Source organism: Zalophus californianus, chromosome 8, assembly GCF_009762305.2.
Source record: "Zalophus californianus isolate mZalCal1 chromosome 8, mZalCal1.pri.v2, whole genome shotgun sequence".
In the NCBI taxonomy this organism is placed as follows: Eukaryota; Metazoa; Chordata; class Mammalia; order Carnivora; family Otariidae; genus Zalophus; species Zalophus californianus.
The window spans coordinates 39,459,416-39,481,253 of NC_045602.1; the positions used below are offsets into that span (position 1 = coordinate 39,459,416).

At 38.2% G+C, this 21,838-nt stretch overlaps 1 protein-coding gene across 6 annotated transcripts in view; it reads left to right on the forward strand.

The window, feature by feature from the left end:
- CHMP3 (charged multivesicular body protein 3) overlaps positions 1–21,838 on the forward strand; it is a 113,859-nt gene that overhangs the window by 17,856 nt on the left and 74,165 nt on the right. For 4 of the 6 annotated variants that reach the window (XM_027621132.2, XM_027621131.2, XM_027621133.2 and 1 more), the window contains one exon: positions 415–2,426. The exons of 1 other annotated variant lie outside the window; for it this stretch is intronic. In XM_027621132.2, coding sequence (XP_027476933.2) covers positions 415–2,020 — 1,606 coding nt within the window. In that variant the 3' untranslated portion in view covers positions 2,021–2,426. Of the gene's footprint in view, positions 1–414; positions 2,427–21,838 lie in introns of those variants that run through there. One more of the 6 variants, XM_027621136.1, reaches the window with a different exon arrangement.

Here is a 21,838-nt window from a genome sequence, read left to right on the forward strand (position 1 = left end):
ATTGATATATATGGTTTTATACTTCTGGTTTGTTTCCTTAATAGGATTTTAAATTCCTTGTGAGCAGGAATTATTCTCCTATTTTCTTTTGGATCTTATAGCACATAATGAAGTAGTAGGTACATAATAGATGCTGAAGTATTTGCTGATTTCCTTGACTAAAGCCTTTTATTTAAAAAAAAAAATAAAGAGATATGAAACAAAACTTCAAAAAGAGAGTTTGCTTTTGTGCTTGTACGACTGCCAGGTATTGGTACTACTTTTGATTATTTGGAGGTTATTTGGTTTTGAGGAGAGAGTATCTTTCAGTGCCAAAGAAATTTGTTAGGGGGAAACAAATTGTGCAACAGTGAAGATGAGCAAGCTAGCTCATCCGTGAGCCTACCTTTTACTTAACAGTTTACTCTCTTACAGATACTGCAGGAGAAGAGGCTGGGTACGATCCACACTCATTATGTCTGTCCCACAAACAAGCACTTCTAAAGGGAAAGTCATGCTTAAAGAATATAGTGGACGCAAAATTGAAGTAGAACACATTTTTAAGTGGATAACTGCTCATGCAGCTTCTCGGATCAAAACCATTTATAATGCTGAACACTTGAAAGAAGAATGGAATAAAAGTGATCAATATTGGGTAAAAATATACCTATTTGCAAACCTTGACCAACCCCCAGCTTTCTTCTCTGCACTAAGTATAAAGTTTACCGGAAGAGTTGAGTTTATTTTTGTTAATGTGGAAAATTGGGACAACAAGAGTTACATGACAGATATTGGTGTATATAACATGCCATCATACATTCTTAGAACTCCTGAAGGAATTTACAGATACGGAAACCACACAGGTGAATTTATATCCCTTCAGGCCATGGATTCATTTTTGCGCTCATTGCAACCTGAAGTAAATGATCTGTTTGTTTTGAGCTTGGTTCTAGTTAATCTTATGGCTTGGATGGACTTATTTATCACACAAGGAGCAACCATAAAGCGATTTGTGGTTCTCATAAGCACTTTAGGGACATATAATTCTCTATTAATTATTTCCTGGCTACCTGTGTTGGGCTTTTTACAGCTCCCTTACTTAGATAGCTTTTATGAATATAGCTTAAAATTATTGAGATATTCCAATACAACCACACTGGCTTCATGGGTAAGGGCAGACTGGATGTTCTATTCTTCACACCCGGCCCTGTTTCTCAGTACGTACCTTGGACATGGTTTACTAATCGATTACTTTGAGAAGAAGAGACGGCGCAACAACAACAATGATGAAGTCAATGCCAATAACTTAGAATGGTTATCAAGTCTGTGGGACTGGTACACCAGCTACCTCTTCCACCCGATTGCTTCTTTTCAGAACTTTCCTGTAGAATCTGATTGGGACGAAGACCCTGACTTATTCTTGGAGCGGTTAGCTTTCCCTGACCTTTGGCTTCACCCTCTGATACCAACTGATTACATAAAAAATTTGCCAATGTGGCGATTTAAATGTCTTGGAGTCCAGTCTGAAGAGGAAATGTCAGAGGGTTCTCAAGATATTGAAAATGACTCAGACAGTGAGAGCACAGACACTTTTAGCAGTGAAAAGGAAGTATTTGAAGATAAACAAAGCATAGTTCACAATTCTCCAGGAAGAGCAAGTCACTGTGATACTGAGGCTTGTTCATGTGCCAATAAATATTGTCAGACCAGCCCATATGAAAGGAAGGGGAGGTCATATGGATCATATAATGCTAATGAAGATATGGAACCTGATTGGTTAGCTTGGCCTGCTGATATGCTGCACTGTACTGAATGTGTTGTTTGCCTAGAGAATTTTGAAAATGGATGTTTGCTAATGGGGTTGCCTTGTGGTCATGTGTTCCATCAGAATTGCATTGTGATGTGGTTGGCTGGGGGCCGACACTGTTGCCCTGTTGCCGGTGGCCCTTCTTATAAAAAAAGCAGCCATATGCACAACACCAGCCCTTGTCAAATGATGTCCCATCTTAACCATGTGCAATTTGTCCTTTATAAGCTTTGAGTATCTTACAGCTTGCCTTTTTAATGTTAGTCACAATGTTTTTGTGGTTTGAAGTTTAGTTTAATGTTAGTGCAGTGACAGGAAATACACATTATGCTAATGTTGATAATTACTTGGTTGCCTTGTGTGTCAATTGAATGCATACTTAATTGTAAAAATTTTTATTTACAACATTGGAAATTCAGAAGTTAATGTTTTTTGTAAGCACAAAAGAAGTATGATAGAAATTTATCCTAGCAAGACTTTACGAGGTAGGATCAAATTCTAATGGAATTGAGGCAGTTTCTTATCCTAAATGTTTCCTCTCTTTTTACAATCTCTGTCCAGCACCTCTTGGTTAAATAATGTATGCTCTGAGACATGAAATTAAAACAGACCTATGAAATAAATTATTTTAAAACCAGAAGATTACAGCTTTTCCAATGTTAAATTGTTTTTGATGAGGTGACTGAATGCTATAGGTGTTTTGCTGGTTTGTTAATTTCACAGGTAAGTCAAACGGAGTCCTTGACTCATGAGGAAAAACAAAAAGATAAAATATGTTGCTTATACTAGCCAGAGGACATTAGTCAGCCTCTTAGCTTGGTTAGCGTTGATGGGAAGAAATTTCATGGTGGGCTCTTTTTTAAGTATTAAGTCGTTTATGAGTAGTATATTCATCTCAGTAAAATCAACTATACCATATTAGCCACATGTTGATTACTTATGTTTTTCCTAACTTTGATTTTGAAAAATTACAAAAACTACAGAAAAATTGGAAGCAGTACAATGAACATCCATTTCTCTAATTCACCAAGTGTTGGTATTTTGTTACCTTTGCTTTATCTTCTCTGTGTATATTTATCTTTTTTCTTTTCTCTGTTTTGTTTTTTGTTTGTTGCTGATCCCTTTGAAAATAAATTTTAGTCACCCTGATGTTTCTTTACCACTGAATATATCACCATGTATCTCCTAAGAACAAGAACTTCTTTTTGCATAACCACTATATCATTATCACACCCGAGAAATTTATTAACATTGACTTAGTAATATTTAATATCCAATCCCTACTTACCACTTGCTTCCAAAATATCCTTTATATGTTTTCGTTTTATTTTTATTGTGAACCTCAGGCAAGGTTCATGCATTCATCCTTCTTCCTTTCATCCTTTTCTCTAAGAGCAGTTCCCTGCCTTTTTTTTTTTTTTAAGTCTTTCCTGATAAATTTTTGAAGAGTACAGGCTAGTTGGCTTATAGAATGTTCTACATTCTGGATTGGTCTGTTTCCTCATGATTAGATTTAAGTTAATATTGCCTGGATGATATCTACCTCCCATTTGTATGACATCAGAAGACATTTTGTATCAGTTTGTCCCATCATTGGTGAAGCTAAATTTGGTTAAAGTAATATCTTTCCATTGTAAGATACTTTTTCACTTAAGAGGGAACCTGTGAGGCTATGTGAATATCCAATTTTTTTAAATTTTTATTCCAGTATAGTTAACATTCAGTGTTATGTTAGAAACCCAATGGTTTTAACATCCACCGATGGTTATTAGTGTAAATCAATTATTAAATAGGATTTGTACCATGGCGATTTTTTTTTTTTTAAGATTGGTTGATTTAGAGACAGCGTGGGGGCAGGGATGGGGCGGGGTTAATAGGGGCAGAGGGAGAGGGAGAGAGGATCTCAAGCAGACTCCCCCTGAGCATGGAGCCTGACTCAGGGCTCAATCCCACGACCCTGAGATCATGACCTGAGCTGAAATCAAGAGTCAGATGCTCAATCGACTGAGCCACCCGGGCGCCCCATAACGTGGGGATTTTCTAATTGCATCCTTCATTCTACATTTTTTAGCTGGCATTTGTGTGTGTGTGTGTGTGTGTGTGTGTGTGTGTGTGTGTGTGTGTGTGTGAACAGCTATTTTTCCATTTTTCTTTCTCACATACTTTGAATATTACTGGACTTAGTTTCTTTTTACATTCAATGTTTAAAATTGTGTTCTCAATGAATATTACTGGACTTAGTTTCTTTTTACATTCAATGTGTTAAAATTAAACCAAATTTGGTAAGTGGGAGCTCCTCTAGGCCAGCTCTTCTGTGCTATTGATATATCCCTTTCAATCTTGAAGCACTTGCTTGCTTTTTGACACAAGATGTTCCAAGCTCAATTTGTGTTTTCCCTGGCCCCGCACTGTGATCAGGTCTGAGTTTCATGGTGCACTTTTAAAATCTTTTCTTGACTGCCCCCCAAAATGGTAAGAAAATATAATTTTCTTACTCTAAATTACTGCTGGGTTACTAGCAGAAACTTTTTTTTTTTTTTTGCTTCATAGTAGACGGAGCCTCATTTTCATACACTAATGAAAATATTAAGGACCAGCTATTAATATTTGGGAGCTCTTTTAAATTTTTAAATAAAAATGCAAACACTGCTCCTTGTGCTTCTAATTTTCCTTTTGAAAAAAGGTAATCATGTCCTAGAGTTCTGCCATGGGTTCACTGCTCTTTCATGTTTTCAGTGGATGTCCCCAGTCTACATGGCCAAAGGCCCCTCCCCAGGTCTCCAGTTTTATATTCAGCCATCTGCTGAACAGCTTCTCGTGGGTGCATTTCAGTACTTAGTAAAACAGCTTTTCATTGTCTCTCCTACCGCCAGTCCTCTTAGGGTCCTGATTTCAGTTAATGGGTCATAGACCCATAATATTGTCCCATTATGGGGCACCTGGGTGGCTCAGTTGGTTAAGTGACTGCCTTCGGCTCAGGTCATGATCCTGGAGTCCTGGGATCAAGTCCCACGCTGGGCTCCCTGCTCGGTGGGGAGTCTGCTTCTCCCTCTGACCCTCCCCCATCTCATGCTCTCTCTTTCTGTCTCTCATTCTCTCTCTCTCTCAAATAAATAAAATCTTAAAAAATATATATTAAAAAAATATTGTCCCGTTATGAAATGTACACAAAAGTATAGACATTTTAAAAGACAATTAAAATTTCTCCATCCTAAGGCACATACATCACACTTTGGAGACTACTGCCCTAGAAGATAAACCACAGTCTCCTTAAAACCAGCTTTCAAGGCCCTTCATAATCTTCCTGGCTGACTTCAAAGAGACATCATCACACTCTGTGGAGTGCTTGTCTCTCCAGGCCCATGCTCTAGTTTTTCTCAGCTTGGTGCTTTGTTCTCACCTCTACCTAGTGTTCTCATCCCTTCTCTGGTTTGTCTGGCTAGATCCCACTTCATCCAGAAATTCTACACCCTCCTGCCCATCTTTTCCTTCCCCACCAGGCTTGTAAAGAGACAAAGATATCTACACTGAAAGCTCAGGCAGCTGTCATCTTACTCAAGTGATCAAACTTAGTATCACCAACAATGGAGCAGATTGATACATGCCCTTCTTCTAATCTTAGTGATATCTTGCCCTTTCTTGATACGTGCCCTTTTTACATCCCACTGATACCTTACACACGTCTGTCATACTTAATTGCATTGTATTGAAACTATGCATGTGCGTCTTTTGGGTGAACTACTTTAAGGTAGCACCTGTGCACTAGTCATCTAAATATCCACAGTGCAGGGTATAAAATAGATATACATTTCGAATGTTAGACACGCAGTAAAAATAATACAATGAAGTTGGGGAGGAAATAATTGCCAGAGGGTCGGGTCTCCAGGGAAGTTTGACTCATCCCTTAATCGTTAAGCATAGCAAATGATGCTTTTGTCAGATTTTTCTGGAGGTGGAGAATTGAAGGAAATATTCAAGGTTGACAGACTCTAAACTTGAACTGTGTTTAAAAAGAAAGTTCGAATTCGTAGAGCAACCTATTGAATTTAATAAACTAAATTTTCCAAGTATGTGGGCTTTGTAGTTACTGAACTCTGGTTAACTGTAATAGTAGGATACATGATTGTGTTCTCGAAAGTTTTTCTACAGTCTTCTCTCATGTTTTTGTGTAAGTCTTTCTTTAAGGATAAGAGATCCCTGAGGGCAGGAGTAATGTTATAATCTACTGTTATATCCTTAACATATTAGACCCAGAGTCGACATTCAGTAAGTAATTATTGGCTTGAATTTTAAAAATCTATTTTAATTTTGCCCTTTACCAAACTTTTTACCACCCATCTAGTGTAGCTAGAAAAGATAAATTATATTTTTAGTACCCATTAGTACTGACAAAGACCTCGGTATTTATGGCCTGCTCCAAGACAAAAATCTTATTTTTTGTAGTCCCATAACTCTTTTCATCTCCAGATTATTTGGGAGCCTGGAAGATTATTCATGTAATCTTTCTCTTTGCTCCCACGTTTTTCCCCTTGACCATTTTATTATTACTTAAAACTATCCAAGGGACAAAAGGTAGCATAGGTAAAGTGTTGGGTCCTTTTTGCTATTGGATTTGATTAAAATTTAGAGAAGAAAGAATGGAAATTTTAATTGTTAAAATGACATTTTGAATCATCTTTTAATCATTCTACTTCTTGTTGCCAAAATTTAAGTATACTGATTAGGCAATCTCTTTGCTTAATTTTTTGTGCCATCTTCTCACCCAAAGTTTTTATTGATTCGTATATAATAGATCATTTTACTTAATAATATCCCTGTGCAACAGGTGGACAAGAAGGAATCCCGACTTAATTGGTGATCGAAATTCAGGACAACCAAGGTAGTTAAAGATGTGACTAGGACACAGCTTCCAAATCTGAACATCTTCAGGGCCCAGTGAAACAGGCATAAGGAGGAGTGGTAGGGGTAACAGTGTGTTTGCTCCACCTAAACGTACCCAAATATTTTCTTAAAAAATGACGTCAGCCAGTGAAAGCTGTGGTGGATTCTTTAAAACCTCTGGATAAGATTCTATCTTGTTCAAGTTTCTTTCTACCATATTTTCACTTAGAAATAAGTGCATGTGTAGAAAAGACAATAGGAATAGTCTTTTGTCAAAATTACATTATCCTTTATGCTAAATTGCGTACTTGTTACTGTCAAGTTTTCTTAGTTTACGTGACGATGGAATGATAGTTCTTTATATTATATGCTGAACAAATGGTGCTTGAATATTCTCATTTATAGTCTGTTTTATTTATTTTTTTTAAAGATTTTACTTATTTATTTGAGAGAGAGAGAAAGCATGAAAGGGAAGAGGGTCAGAGGGAGAAACAGACTCCCTGCCGAGCAGGGAGCCCGATGTGGGACTCGATCCCGGGACTCCAGGATCATGACCTGAGCCGAAGGCAGTCGCTTAACCAACTGAGCCACCCAGGCGCCCCTATAGTCTGTTTTAAAACACTCTTAGAATTGACAATATCTAACTGAATTTATAACGTATTTATCTAATAAGAACAAAAATGAACTTAAAAGTAGAGAGGCACCCAAACAGATGTCAAAGGTCAGGTACTACCTGTTTTCTTTTTTTGTTTGTTTGTTTTTTAATTTATTTTTTCCAACTGTATTGAGATAAAATTGACATATAATATTGTGTAAGTTTAAGGTGTACAATGTGTTGACTTGATAGATATATATTGCAGTTTGATGACCATGGTAGCATTAGCTAACACCTCCACCACATCACATGATTTGTAATAACATTTGAGATCCACTCTCTTGGCAACTTTCAAGTAAATAAATACAGTATTTTAAGTATAATCACAATGTTGTGCATTAGATCCCCAAAACTTACTCATCTTCTCACTGGAAGTTTGTACTCTTTTTTTTTTTTTTTCTTTAAAGATTTTATTTATTCATTCATGAGAGACAGAGGGATAGAGAGAGAGAGAAGCAGAGGGAGAAGCAGGCTCCCAAGGAGCAGGGAGCCCAATGCGGGACTCGATCCCAGGACCCTGGGATCATGACCTGAGCCGAAGGCAGACGCTTAACCATCTGAGCCACCCAGGCGCCCGGAAGTTTGTACTCTTTGACAAACATCTCCCCATTTCCCCCATCCTCCAGTCCCTGGTAACCACCATTCTACTTTCTGTTTCCAAGAGTTGGGCTTTTTTGTTCTTTTTTTTTTTTCTTTTTTGTAGATTCCACATATAAGTGATATCATATAGTTTTTGTCTTTGTCTAACTTACTTAGCATAATGCCCTCAAGACCCATCCATGTTGTCAATGATGGCAAGATTTCCTTGTTTCTTGTGGCTGAATAATATTCCATTGCATATATGGGGTATATACAATGTGGTGGTACAAATACAGTGGAATATATGCCATATTTTTACCCATATATCTGTTGATGGACACTTAGTGTTTTCTTATAAGCATCTACTGAATGAATGAAGAATCACACAGATGCTTACTCAGAATTTATTCTTACTTTACATAGAACTTGAATGAGCTTGGTGATTTAGCTTCCCAATCTATAGAATAGAAACTACACAGAGTTTGAAGTAAGAGGTGGAGCCTATTAGAGGCAGGGCAGGCAAAGAAGTCATAGTTACAGTAGTTTGACAGTTAGAGGTAAAAGGCATTAAGGAAAAAAAAAAACCCAAACACAAAACAGTAGTTTGTGGCCAGAAAGTACAGTGTCTCCTGAGAGAATATCACTATCTTACCAACCGATTCTGTGTCCAGAAAAAATTTTACCAGTGCCATTTGCACCAGAAGTCAGAAAAATTCATTTTATTATATTCAAAATAGTTTTAAAACTATTAAATTTTAAAATGTTTTGAAACCTTAAAACGTTTCAACAAAGTGAAAAGTTTCTGTTTCCTGGAAAACCCATTTAGGGAGATGGGGTGGGAAAGAGAGAAATCTTGTTCCTTGCCTCCCTTATAAAAGGTTAACTCCTGACAGTCTCACCAATTATCCATAGCATGCTGCCAGTTGTAGAATAGAAAAATGATGCTCATGTACAATGTATATTTAGTCACCCTCACTACTGTTCGTAAAATTCTATGAGCTCTCCTCATTTGGGAATGTACTTTGAGACCATCATATATTTGTTGATAAAGCAGGGTCTGGTGATATATTTCCACATGGGTAACTTATTTGGGGTTTTATGAAGTCCTTTCACAAAAACAAAGTAGTCTTTGTTTTTGTAGGGTTTGAGGCCAGCAAAACAGAAGTTAGAATTCTGGTATTTTCAGGGCTGCTTTTGTCTTTATTGTTTAAGCGCTCCCCATTTAGTTTTACTTAATTACTGAGTCAAGTGGCTAAAACAGTAGGTTTCTGGAACAAAATGCCTCAAGCTGACTCACAGCTTTGTTGCCAGCGGCTTGGGTAAGAGACCCCTCTTGCCAAACACAGCAATATTTTGGGCTTTTAAGGCAGTATTGTTCAAATTATTTGTTAGTATCAACATGGTGGACTGTGACCAAACTTGATGTATATTGCTTTGCTTTAAAAGCACTTTATCTTGTCTGATGAGAAGGAAAAAAGAGTGTGTCATTCTTAACAGTTTTCCTGTTTGTTTGTTTTTCCTGTTTAAAATAATAGAATCTGAGTGTCAGAAGCAAATGTTTTGTCCAATCTTCTGCCTCAATTTAGGTTGTGGCTGTCCCTGTCATGAATAAATTGGCACACTCATCATCTAACAAAAGGCATGCTACATTTGCAAAAATCTACAAACAGTCCATCTGCCAGGATTTACAGAAAATCATGCAGTTACCTGGCAATATAGCCATAGCAGGTGCTGAATGCCCAGATTTGGATACATCCCACATCACCATGGGAAGGAGAATGAAATCAGGAGTTCATCTGTTTAAAAAAAAGTTAGCTCTAATATAACCTCACTCTGAAATATAATATGATATCTACATCTCTTCATCAAAATGCCACATATTTAACCACGATTTCTATTTAGAGAGAAACCTGTGAACTGTACGGTATTAAAGCCCAGCCTCATGAGTTTAGCGACTGACTCATCCAGTTACCCTGAATTATCTCCAAAACAGGGAACAGGGGAGACATGAGATCAGCTTTCTTCTACTTCCACTGAGCATATTCTCTGCTGTTACTGAATCAGGGCAGATCTACACAGACTACTGTATTTTCATGACTGGGGAAAGTTTGAGAGGTAAAAGACGACTTACGGCATAATATGCACCAGACTGGGTTATATAGAAATTGGAGGAAGGACCCATCATTTCAGAGTTTTCTGATGCTAAAAAAGACTACAGGAATTAATTCAGTTATATTCCTTTAATGCTAAGGAGGAATATATGTAATTTACCCATTCTGGGAAAATACATGCATTTTATTTAGAATCTGGTAATCAGACCTAGAGTTCATTCCAACAGCTTGGAGTTCTCGGTCCAGGAGAATGTGGTGTTAGCTCTAAGATGCTTGTTTATCTGAGAATTAGTACATAGTCTGAGTGTGGGACTAGTGTTTCTGAAATAATATTCCCAAATGGCAAACCATGGGTAGAAATAAGAAAAGGCTTTTGATGCCTCATAACTTTATTGATTAAAAAAGGGGGACGTAGGACAGAAGGGTGGAACAAACGGACAGTACCTTCTCCATCGATTCCTTCTTTAGCCACTTCCAGTCCTTCAGGGAAAACACATTCTTTTTTCCATTTAGTTAAAAGTTTTTACTGAAAGGCAACACTCTCCGTAAAAGTATGTAAATATTAAATGTGCATGTTATTATTTTCTCACAGACTCAACACTCACATAACCCATCACCCATATCAAGAAACAGAGTAACTGTCACATCCTAGAAACCTTCCCGGGTTTCCTCCTTGTCACGACTTTTACCATCCTTCCCAAATTTAATCTCTATGACAGCTTCTTAAACACTGGGGTAGTTTTGCTTATTCTTGAATGGTATGTGAATGGGATCCTATGGTATGTTGTATTTTGTGGATAGCTTCTTCCATCTAAAATTGTGTTTGTGAGTGTCCTCTCTTACGTATAGCAGTACTTCGTTCATTTTCATTACTGCATAGTGTTCTATCATCTGAACATCCCACAGTTGATCCATTCTATCAAAAGAGACATCGAGACAAAATAGACACTTTCTGACCATTGCAAATAGTACCGCTATGCGCATTCTCGTATGTGACTTCGGTTCACATTTTTGTCAAGGGTAGAATTTCTGAATCAGTTTGCCTATGTTCAGGTTTGGCAGACACTGGCAGTTTTCTAAAGTAGTTGTATCGATTTGTATCCTCCCCAGCAGTATATGAGAGTCCCAGTTGTTCTACATTCTTGCTAAAATTTGATGTTATAATTTTTTTCATTTCTGAAATTCTGGTGGGTATATAGAGATATTTCTTTGTGATTTTAATTTGCCTTTCTCCGACAGCTAATGAGGCTGAGACCCTTGTCGTATGTTTACTGACCATTTGAATTACCTCTTTTGTGAGATCTTTTGCCCATTTTTCTATTGGGTTGCTGTTTGTCTTTTTTTGTTGAATTATAGGAGTTCCTCATATATTCTGGATATAAGTCCTTTGTCAAATATATGTATTGCAGATATTTTATCTCAGTCTGTGTCCTTCCTTTTGGGAAGAAGAGGCGGATTTTTTTTAAACTGTTGTTTTTTTTTAAGACTTTATTTATTTATCTGAGAGAGAGCAAGTGCATGAACAGGCAGGAGGGGCAGAGGGAGAGGGAGAAGCCTGCTCCCTGCTAAGCAGGGTTGCAGGGCTCGATCCCAGGACCCTGAGATCATGACCTGAGCCAAAGGAAGACGCTTAACAAACTGAACTACCCAGGCGCCCATAAACCATTTTTTTCCTCAGAAAATTTTAATCCCAGGGGTGCGTGGGTGGCTCAGTCAGTTAGGCATCCAACTCTTGGTCTCAGCTCAGGTCTTGATCTCGGGTTTGTGAGTTCAAGCCCGGTGTTGGGCTTCATGTGGGGCATGGAGCCTACCAAAAAAATATTTTTTTTAAATCACATGCAAAAGTGGAGAGATTCATACAATGAATTCCCATGTAGCCAATTTCAACAAGTCTCAACTCATGGCCAATCACATTTCAGCTATTACCCCCAATAAAATCACTCTCTTGCATTGCCCTAATCTCTCCTTTTGTTTTCACTATTAACCTTTTAGGCCTTTATTTCTTTATTCAACATTCATTTGTTTATTATTCACATATATTTGGATTAATTCCAGTTGAATTTTTTTAAAGATTTTATTTATTTGAGAGAGAGAGCACAAGCAAGCACGGTGGCGGTGGCAGGGTGGCGCAGAGGGAGAGGAACAAGCAAAGTCCACGCTGAGCATGGAGCCCCACGAGGGGCTCGATCCCACAACTCTGAAATCAGGGAAATCAGGAGTCTGGGACTTAACTGTCTGAGCCACCCACACAGCCCCAGTTGAATTAATAATTAATGAATGCATTTTTGTACTTATAGTACCTGAGCTTTCTGCATATGGTGACTTTATTGACCACTCCCTCCTTGAAATTCCTTTCCCTCAGGCTTCTTTGGTACTACTCTACCTGGTTTTCTTCCTACTTCTTTGATCCTTTTTAAAAAATAATTTCCTTGGGGCTCCTGGGTGGCTCAGTCGTTAAGCGTCTGCCTTCAGCTCCGGTCGTGATCCCCGGTCCTGGGCTCAAGCCTAGCTTCGGGCTCCCTGCTCTGCAGGAGGACTGCTTCTCCCTCTCCCACTGCCCCTGCTTGTGTTCCCTCTCTTGCTGTGTCTCTCTCTGTCAAATAAATAAATAAAATCTTTTAAAAAAATAAATAAATAATAAAAAATAATTTCCTTCCTGGGATCTTCCTCCCTTACTTTTTCAGAGTTATTGTTCCTTTAGAGTTCTGTTCCAGTTCTCAATTCATTTGGGTGATTTCATCAATACTCATGTCCTTGACTCCTACTTATATGCTGATGGCTTCTGAATCCACATCTCCAGTTCAGAACACTCTATTCAATACCAGGTCCCTGTATAGAGCTATCTGCTGGGCATTTCACTTGGATGACCCATAAGCATCCATGGTAGACTTGCAGATTATTGTTCTCCCCCCACCCTGCTATCTAGTCTCCTGTTCTTCTGTTACACTAGAATTTTATTTTATTTTAAGATTTTATTTATTTGAGAGAGAGAATGAGAGAGAGAGAGAGAGAGCATGAGAGGGGGGAGGGTCCGAGGGAGAAGCAGACTCCCTGCTGAGCAGGGAGCCCGATGTGGGACTCGATCCCGGAACTCCAGGATCATGACCTGAGCCAAAAGCAGTCGCCTAACCAACTGAGCCACCCAGGCGCCCCTACACTAGAATTTTAGCTGAATAAATTCCCAGCTATCAACTCTATTTCTCAGCCCACATTGTAGTTAGGTGTGACCAATGTGACTAATTCTTTTTTGGGGGGGGGATTTCCTTTTTTTTAATTTTAAGTTCAATTAATTAACAATATAGTGTATTATTAGTTTTAGAGGTAGAGTTCAGTGATTCATCAGTTGCATACAACACCCAGTGCTCATTCTATCACGTGCCCTCCTTCATGCCCACCACCCAGTCACCCCATCCCCCCCCACCTCCCCTCCAGCAAGCCTGTTTCTTTCCTATGCTTAAGAAGTCTCTTATGGTTTGTCTCCCTCTCTGGTTTCATCTTGTTTTATTCCTCCCAGGTTTTTGTTTTTGTTTTTTTTTAACTAACCAGAATCATGCTGTATGTATTGTTCATGTGCTTTTTGGAGATGTTCTCAGACTAGCACACTCCTTTTATCCATTCTATATTCCACAGAAATAGATGTTTGGGTTGCTTCATTCTGCTGTTATAATTATTCCCACTTTTGTGCACAAACTTGGGCACAGGGGCTGAAATTTGAGGGGAACAGTGTCAATTTGAGCCCTTGGCAATCTGAGGTGAAGGCATGTTGACTTGGCATTTAGCAGGTGGCAGGCCGTGCACGCTGACTCAGGCAGGAGGGCAGCCGGACCGTGAATTTGGGACCCACAGGCCGATAGCATCATGTGTGACAGGGACGTGGCTGGTTCTGCTTTTAATTTTTGTTTTTCTGGGAAACTTGATCTCTCCCTCTATTCTAAATGAAAGCCTTGTTGGATAGAGTATTCTTGGCTGTAGATTTTTCCTTTTAGCAGTTGGAATTTATCATGCCACTTTCTTCTGGCCTGCAGAGTTTCTGCTGAAAAACCCACTGATAGCCATATGGGGTTTCCCTTGTATGTACCTGCTTTCCTTTCTCTTGCTGCTTTTAAAATTCTCTCTTTATCACTACTTTTGGCCATCTTATTTACTTTGTGTCTTGGTGCAGACCTCTTTGGGTTGGTTGTGTTGGGGGCTCTCTGTGCCTACTGAATCTGGATTTCTCTTTCCTTCCCCAGATTCAGGAAGTTTTCAGCTATTATTTCTTCAGACAAATCTTCTGTCTCCTTTCCTCACTCTTCTCCTTCTGGGATCCCTATCATGCGACTGTTATGCCTGACAGCGTTGCTCAGTTCCCTGGGTCTATTTTCATTTTGCGTATTTTTCCCCCCTCTCATCTGCTTGGCTCGATTGCTTTCCATGACTCTGTCCTCCAGGTGGCTGGTCCTTTCTTCTACTTCCTCTTGCTTGCTATTTATTCTAAATGGTCTATTTTTATTTCCATTTAGTGAGTCCAATAGCTCTAACTGGTTCTTTTTTACGTCTTCTAGCTCTTGGTGGAGGGTCTCATGGAAGTCCTGCAGTCCTTCCTCAATTCTAGCGAGCATCTTTATGAACATTACTTTAAATTCGCTATCAGACATATTACTTATCTCCATTTCGCTTAGGTCTCCTGCTCTGATTTGGGACATATTCCTCTGTCTCCTCATTCTGTCTCTTGCGTTGTCTGTTTTTCTGTGTTAGGAAAGTCAGCTACGTCTCCTGCACTTGAAAGTATTGGCTCTATGAAGAAGAGGTCCTGCAATGTCTGTTCCCCAGAACCTGGTGCTTCAGGGGGTGTCTCCTATGTGTGTTGCTCCAGGGATGTCCTACCTTGTGGCTGGGATGTGTTTGCCTTCAGTCCTGTTATCTGGGATGGCTCCCTGCCTGTTGTGGGCAGAGTCTGGTGCCCATGGTGTTAGTGGGCTGCTCCGGGGATGCCTTGGGCTTGAGTTGAATCAGACCAGGCGTTTGCCAGAGATGCAGTAGCACCAAACTGCAGGCACTGTCCCTGTGTCATCCCCGGAGAAGCTTTTGTTAGTGGGTGGGGCCTGCAGTCAGACCAGCTGCCTGCCCTCAGCCCACTGCTGGGGTCATAATCAGATGGGTGTGTGGTTATCTTCCCCTCTCCCTGGGTCAGGACTCACTTTGGAGTGGTGCTGACCTTGTCTGGGCCGCGCACACACTGCCAAGCTTGTGGCACCACTTTGATGGGATCTTGCCAAGAGCAATCGGAGGGGGTGGATCTGCTTCGCTGTGGCCTCTTGTCTATGCTGGGTGGTGGAGAGTCTGTTCTGCCAGTTTTCGGGCTGCTTTTTGGGTTATTTATGCCGACGTTGGTGCTCTCTAGGCAGCCACATGGCAAGAGGTCAGCCCAGGAATGTCCTACTCTGCCATCTTCCCAGCCAATGTGACTAATTCTTGACAGTACAATGTAAGCAAAAGTGATACATGCCACTTTGGGATCTTGACTTAAAACATTGGGTATATGTATTTTCACTTTCTCTTCTCTACTTCCAACCTGCCAGATTATGGTGATAACTGATGCAACCTTAGACATTAGGTGAAATAAATGCACAGAAATGCCTTACCAGCCTGGGTCACTGAATGACCTCAAACAGAGCCACCTGGCTATGGAGATTACTAGACTCTTCCACAAAACAAACTTCCATTTAATTTAAGTCATTGCATTTTGAGGCCTCTCTGTGATAGCAGATCAACCTTTAAATATGACATGTCAATCACATCGTATCCAAAATTTACTGATCATCCTTTCACCTAAATATCCTATGTCAATAGGTCCATTATGAATAAAAGATCCTGCAGTTACCTAGTCAGTGTTCCTGTCTCAACCAGTTTTCCTAAATACAGTTCCTACTACTTCTTAAAATAACTCTGGATTTCTACTTCCGACCATGATGGAGTAACTGGTACTGGACTGGTCTTCTTGCCATAACTATAAGTCCAGACAAAAATACATGAGCAATTATTTTCAGGATGTGGACAACAGGCAATATAAGGCTGAGATTGCTGAAAGGAGGGAAACTAACAGGGAAAAACCCCATGATTACTCAGCTCTCTGCCTAGGGCAATTTCTTGACTGCAGTACACAGAATTCAAGTCCAAACAAAGCACAGTGAGAAGTTCCACTGAGATTCAACTATGATGTTGTATGTATCTACAGTTCATTTTTTGTATTGCTGTATTAATTAGTATATTATTATATGAATATATCATAATTTATATATTCATTTGATTGCTGATGGACATTTGTTTCCAGTTTTTGCCATTATGAATAAAGCTGCTTTGAATATTATACATGTCTTTTAATGGACAAACACTTATGTTGAGTATATAATAAAGGATGGAATTGTTATATCATAAAGTTAACACATATAGTTATCTTTAGTAGCTACTGCTGAAGAATTTTCCAAACTAGTTGTAACAACGTATACTCTAACCAGCAGTATATGAGTCCCCATACTTTTTCCAGCACTTGATATTGTCAGTGCTTTTAATATTAACCATTCTTGTGGGGATGTAGTAGTATTTACTTATGGTTTTAATTTTTATCTCTCTGATTAATCATGAAGTGGATCATCTTTTCATATTCTTAATAGCGATTTGAAGGTTCTCTCTTGTGAAGTGTCTATTCAGGTATTTTGCTTATTAAAAAATTGGGCTGGGCCTATTGTTATTAATATAAAAAAGTCCTTTATATATACTAGATATGAGTGTTTTTATTTTGAAAATATGAAGCAGTTTTTGGCTTCCCTTTTCACCATCATCTTTTGATGAATAAAAGTTCTTAAATGTTAAAGAAGTCCATTTTAATGATTGTTTTATAGCTGTTTAAAATTTGTGTTCTGTTTAAGTCATCTTTGCCTACCCCAAAGTCATGAAGATATTTTCCTATGTTTTGTTCTAGCAGCTTTGCTTTTTTACCTATCATATTTTAGTCTGTGCTCCATCTCAAATGAATTTAGTGTGAGGTAGGGATCAAAGTTCATTTTTTTTTCTTATGGGTATCTAAATTGACCTTGTGGAATTTAATGGAAAGAATATCATTTTCTCCACGGAATTGTGGTGGTATTTGTTATAAACCAGGTTCTGCTACTGGATTCTCTATTCTGTTCCATTAGTCTCTATAATAATTTCACACCAACACCACACAACAGTAGTTATTAGAATTTTATAATACTGTTGATATCAGGTAGCATAAATCTTCCAATGTTAAGTATTTTGCATTTCCAAATAAAATTTTCAAATTAGCTTATCAAAATTCACCACAGAAAACCCTTCTAGGTGTTGGGATTGCATTAAATCTATAGGTCACTTTGGCGGTGAATTGATGTCTTTACAGTACTGAGTTCCATTTCATGAATATGGTATATCTCTCCATTTATTTAGATATTCTTTAATTTCTATAAGCAGTGTTTTGTAGTTGTCTATAAAGGAGTTTTGTATATTTTCATTAAATTTATTCCTAATTGATTGACTTTTATGACATTATAAATAATAGTGTCATTTTATTTTATTTTAAGTTTATTTTATTTTTAAGTTTTTATTTAAATTCCAGTTAGTTAACATACAGTATATTAGCTTCAGGTATACAATTTAGTGATTCAACACTTACATACACCTGGTGCTCATCACAAGTGCACTCCTTAATCCCCATCACCTATTTAACCCAACCCTCCACTGACCTCCCCTCTGGTAACCATCAGTGTGCTCTCTATAGTTAAGAGTTGGTTTGCGTCTCTCTCCTTTTTTCCCCTATGCTCATTTGTTTTTCTTAAATTCCACATGTGAATGAAGTCATATGGTATTTGCCTTTTTCTGACTTATTTCATTTAGCGTAATACTCTCTTGCTCCATCCACATCATTGTGAATGGCAAGATTTCATTCTTTCTTATGGCTAAGTAATATTCCATTGTATTTATATACCACATCTTCTTTAACCATTCATCAGTCAATGGACATTTAGGCTCTTTCCATAATTTGGCTATTGTAGATAATGCTGCTATAAACATTGGGGTGCATGTATCCCTTTGAATTGGTATTTTTGTGTTCTTTGGGTAAATACCTAGTAGTGCAATTACTGGATTGTAGGGTAGTTCTATTTTTAACTTTTCAAGGAGACCTCACATTGTTTTCCAGAATGGCTGCACCAGTTTACATTCCCACCAATAGTGCAGGAAGGTTCTCCTTTCTCCACATCCTCACCAATATCTGCTGCTTCTTGTGTTGTTGACTTTAGACATTCTGACAGGTGAGAGGTGATATCTCATTGTAGTTTTGATTTGTATTTTCCTGATGAGTGATGTTGAGCATCTTTTCATGTGTCTGTTAGCCGTCTGTATGTCTTCTTTGGAAAAATGTTTATTCATGTCTTCTGCCCATTTTTTAACTGGATTATTTACTTTTTAGGTGTTGAGTTTTATGACTTTATATATTTTGAATACTAACCCTTTATCAGATATATCATTTGAAAATATCTTCTCCCATTCTGTAGGTTGCCTTTTAGTTTTGTTGATTGTTTCCTTTGCTGTGCAGAAGCTTTTTTTTTTTTTTTTAGATTTTATTTATTCATTTGAGAGAGAGAGCACAAGCAGGGGGCAAGGCAGAAGGAGAGGGAGAAGCAGACTCCCCGCTGAGCTGGGAACACAACATGGAGCTCAATCCCAGGACTTGGAGATCATGACCTGAGCTGAAGACAGATGCTTAACAATCTGAGCCACCCAGGTGCCCCTGTGCATAAGCTTTTTATTTTGATATAATCTCAACAGTTTATTTTTGTTTTTGTTTTCCTTGCTCCAGGAGACATATCTAGTAAGAAGTTGCTATGGCCAACAAATTTTATTTTTTAGTTGTTGATTGTATATAGAAAGAATGTGTTTTTGTAGGTAGCTTTTTTTTAAGCAAGAATTGTGTTAAACCTGTATATTTATGTGGAGAACACTGATATTTTCACATGTTGGGTTTCCAATCTGTGAACATTGTATGCATCTCCATTTTATTTAGATCTTTGATTCTTTCATGATTCTGTCAGTGTTATGTAATTTTCAGCATGCAAGTCCTATACATGTTTGTTAGATTTATACCTAAGTATTTCATTTTTTGAGTGATTGTAAAGAGCATTGTATTTTTAATTTTGGTGTCCACATGTTCATTGCTATATATATGGAAATATCATGTAAAATGTTTTTTGTACATTTGTCTTTTATTCTGTGACCTTACTGAAATCACTTTAAGTTCTAGGAGGTTTTTGGTAGATTTCTTGAAATTTCTACATAGATAATTATGTCATCTGTAAATAACAATTTAATTTCTTCCTTTCTGATTTGTGTGTCTCTTATTTCCTTTTCTTATCTTATTGCAGTGGCTAAAACTTTCGGCACTAAGTTGAATAAGAGTGGTGAAAGTGGATATCGCAGAGATTGCTGCCTGTGTTCTCCTTTAGGATTTTGATGGACTCCTGTCTCACATTTAGGTCTTTCAACCATTTTGAATCTATTTTTGTGTGTGGTGTAAGGAAATGGTCCAGCTTCATTCTTCTGCATGTGGCTATCCAATTTTCCCAACACCATTTGTTGAAGAGATTGTCTTTTTTCCATTGGACATTCTTTCCTGCTTTGTCGAAGATTAGTTGACCATAGAGTTGAGGGTCTATTTCTGGGCTCTCTATTCTGTTCCATTGATCTATGTGTCTGTTTTTGTGCCAGTACCATACTGTCTTGATGATTACAGCTTTGTATAACCTCTCTGACCTCAGCCACAACAACTTCTTCTTAGAAACATCACCAAAGGCAAGGGAAGCAAGGGCAAAAATGAACTATTGGGACTTCATCAAGATAAAAAGCTTTTGCACAGCAAAAGAAACAGTCAACAAAACCAAAAGACAACTGACAGAATGGGAGAAGATATTTGTAAATGACATATCAGATAAAGGGCTACTATCCAAAATCTATAAAGAACTTATCAAACTCAACACCCAAAGAACAAATGATTCAACCAAGAAATGGGCAGAAGACATGAACAGACATTTTTCCAAAGAAGACATCCTGATGGCCGACACATGAAAAAGTGCTCAACATTGCTTGGCATCAGGGATATCCAAATCAAAACCTCAATGAGATACCACCTCACACCAGTCAGAAAGGCTAAAATTAACAAGTCAGGAAACGACAGATGTTGGCGGGGATGCGGAGAAAGGGGAACCCTCCTACATTGTTGGTGGGAATGCAAGCTGGTGCAGCCACTCTGGAAAACAGTATGAAGGTTCCTCAAAAAGTTGAAAATAGAGCTACTGTACAACCCAGCAATGGCACTACTGGGTAAATACCCCCAAAGATACAAATGTAGAGATCCAAAGGGCTATGTGTACCCTGATGATTATAGCAGCAATGTCCACAATAGCCAAACTATCGAAAGAGCCAAGATGTCCATCGACAGGTGAATGGATAAAGAAGATGTGATATATATATATATATATATATATATATATATATATATATATATATACTTCAGCTCAGGTCATGATCTCAGGGTCCTGGGATCAAGCCCCATGTCAAGCTCCATGCTCAGCCAGGAGTCTGCTTGTCCCTCTTCCTCTGCCCCTACCCCTGCTCATGCTCTCTCTCTCAAATAAATAAATAAAATCTTTTTAAAAATAAATTTAATGTTAGCTGCAGGGTTTTTTGTAGATGATTTTTATCAAGTTGAGGAACTTCCTCTGTTACTATTTTTTCAGAGTTTATTTATTTATTTAATCACAAATGGATATTGAACTTTGTCAAAATTTTTTTTCTGCATTGAATGATATGGTCATGTGATTTTTCTTCTCTAGCCTGTTACGTTGGATTATACTGATTGATTTTCAAATATTGAGCCAGCCCCACATCCTTGGAATAAACCCCTTGGTCATGGTGTTTAATTCCCCTTACATATTACTGAATTCTTTTTTTTCTTTTTACGATTTTATTTATTTGACAGAGAGAGACACAGCGAGAGAGGGAACACAAGCAGGGGGAATGGGAGAGGGAGAAGCAGGCTTTCCACTGAGCAGAGAGCCCCAAGTGGGGCTCGATCCCAGGACCCCGGGACCATGACCTGAGCCAAAGGCAGACGCTTAATGACTGAGCGGCCCAGGCGCCCCACATATTACTGAATTCTCTTTGCTATATATTTTGTTAAGAGTTTTTGTGTCTATATTCATGAGGGATATTGGTCCGTAGTTTTCTTATTTTATACTTTTTTTTTGGCCTGGTTTTGGTATCAGGGTAATATTACCTGCATAAAGTGAATTGGGACATTTGCTCCTCTTCTATTTTCTAGGAGAGTTTTCTATTTTCTAGGAGAGTTTGCCCCTCTTCTATTTTCTAGGAGAGATTTTGTACAGTTGGTGTTGTTTCTTTCTTTCTTTTCTTTCTCTTTCTTTTTTCTTTCTTTTTCTTTCTTTCTTTCTTTCTTTCTTTCTTTTTCTTTCTTTCTTTCTTTCTTTCTTTCTTCTTTCTTCTTTCTTTTCTTTCTTTCTTCTTTCTTTCTTTCTTTCTTCTTCTTCCTTCCTTCCTTTTTCTTTCTTTCTTTCTTTTTCTTTCTTGTTTCCTTTTTTTAATTGAAGTATAGTTGACACACAATGTTACATTCGTTTCAGGCATACAACATAGTGATTCGACAACTCTATTGATTATCTTATGCTCAACACAAGTGTAGCTACCATCTCTCACCTTACATCACTATTACAGTACCACTGACTATATTCCCTATGCTGTACCTTTCATCCCCATGAA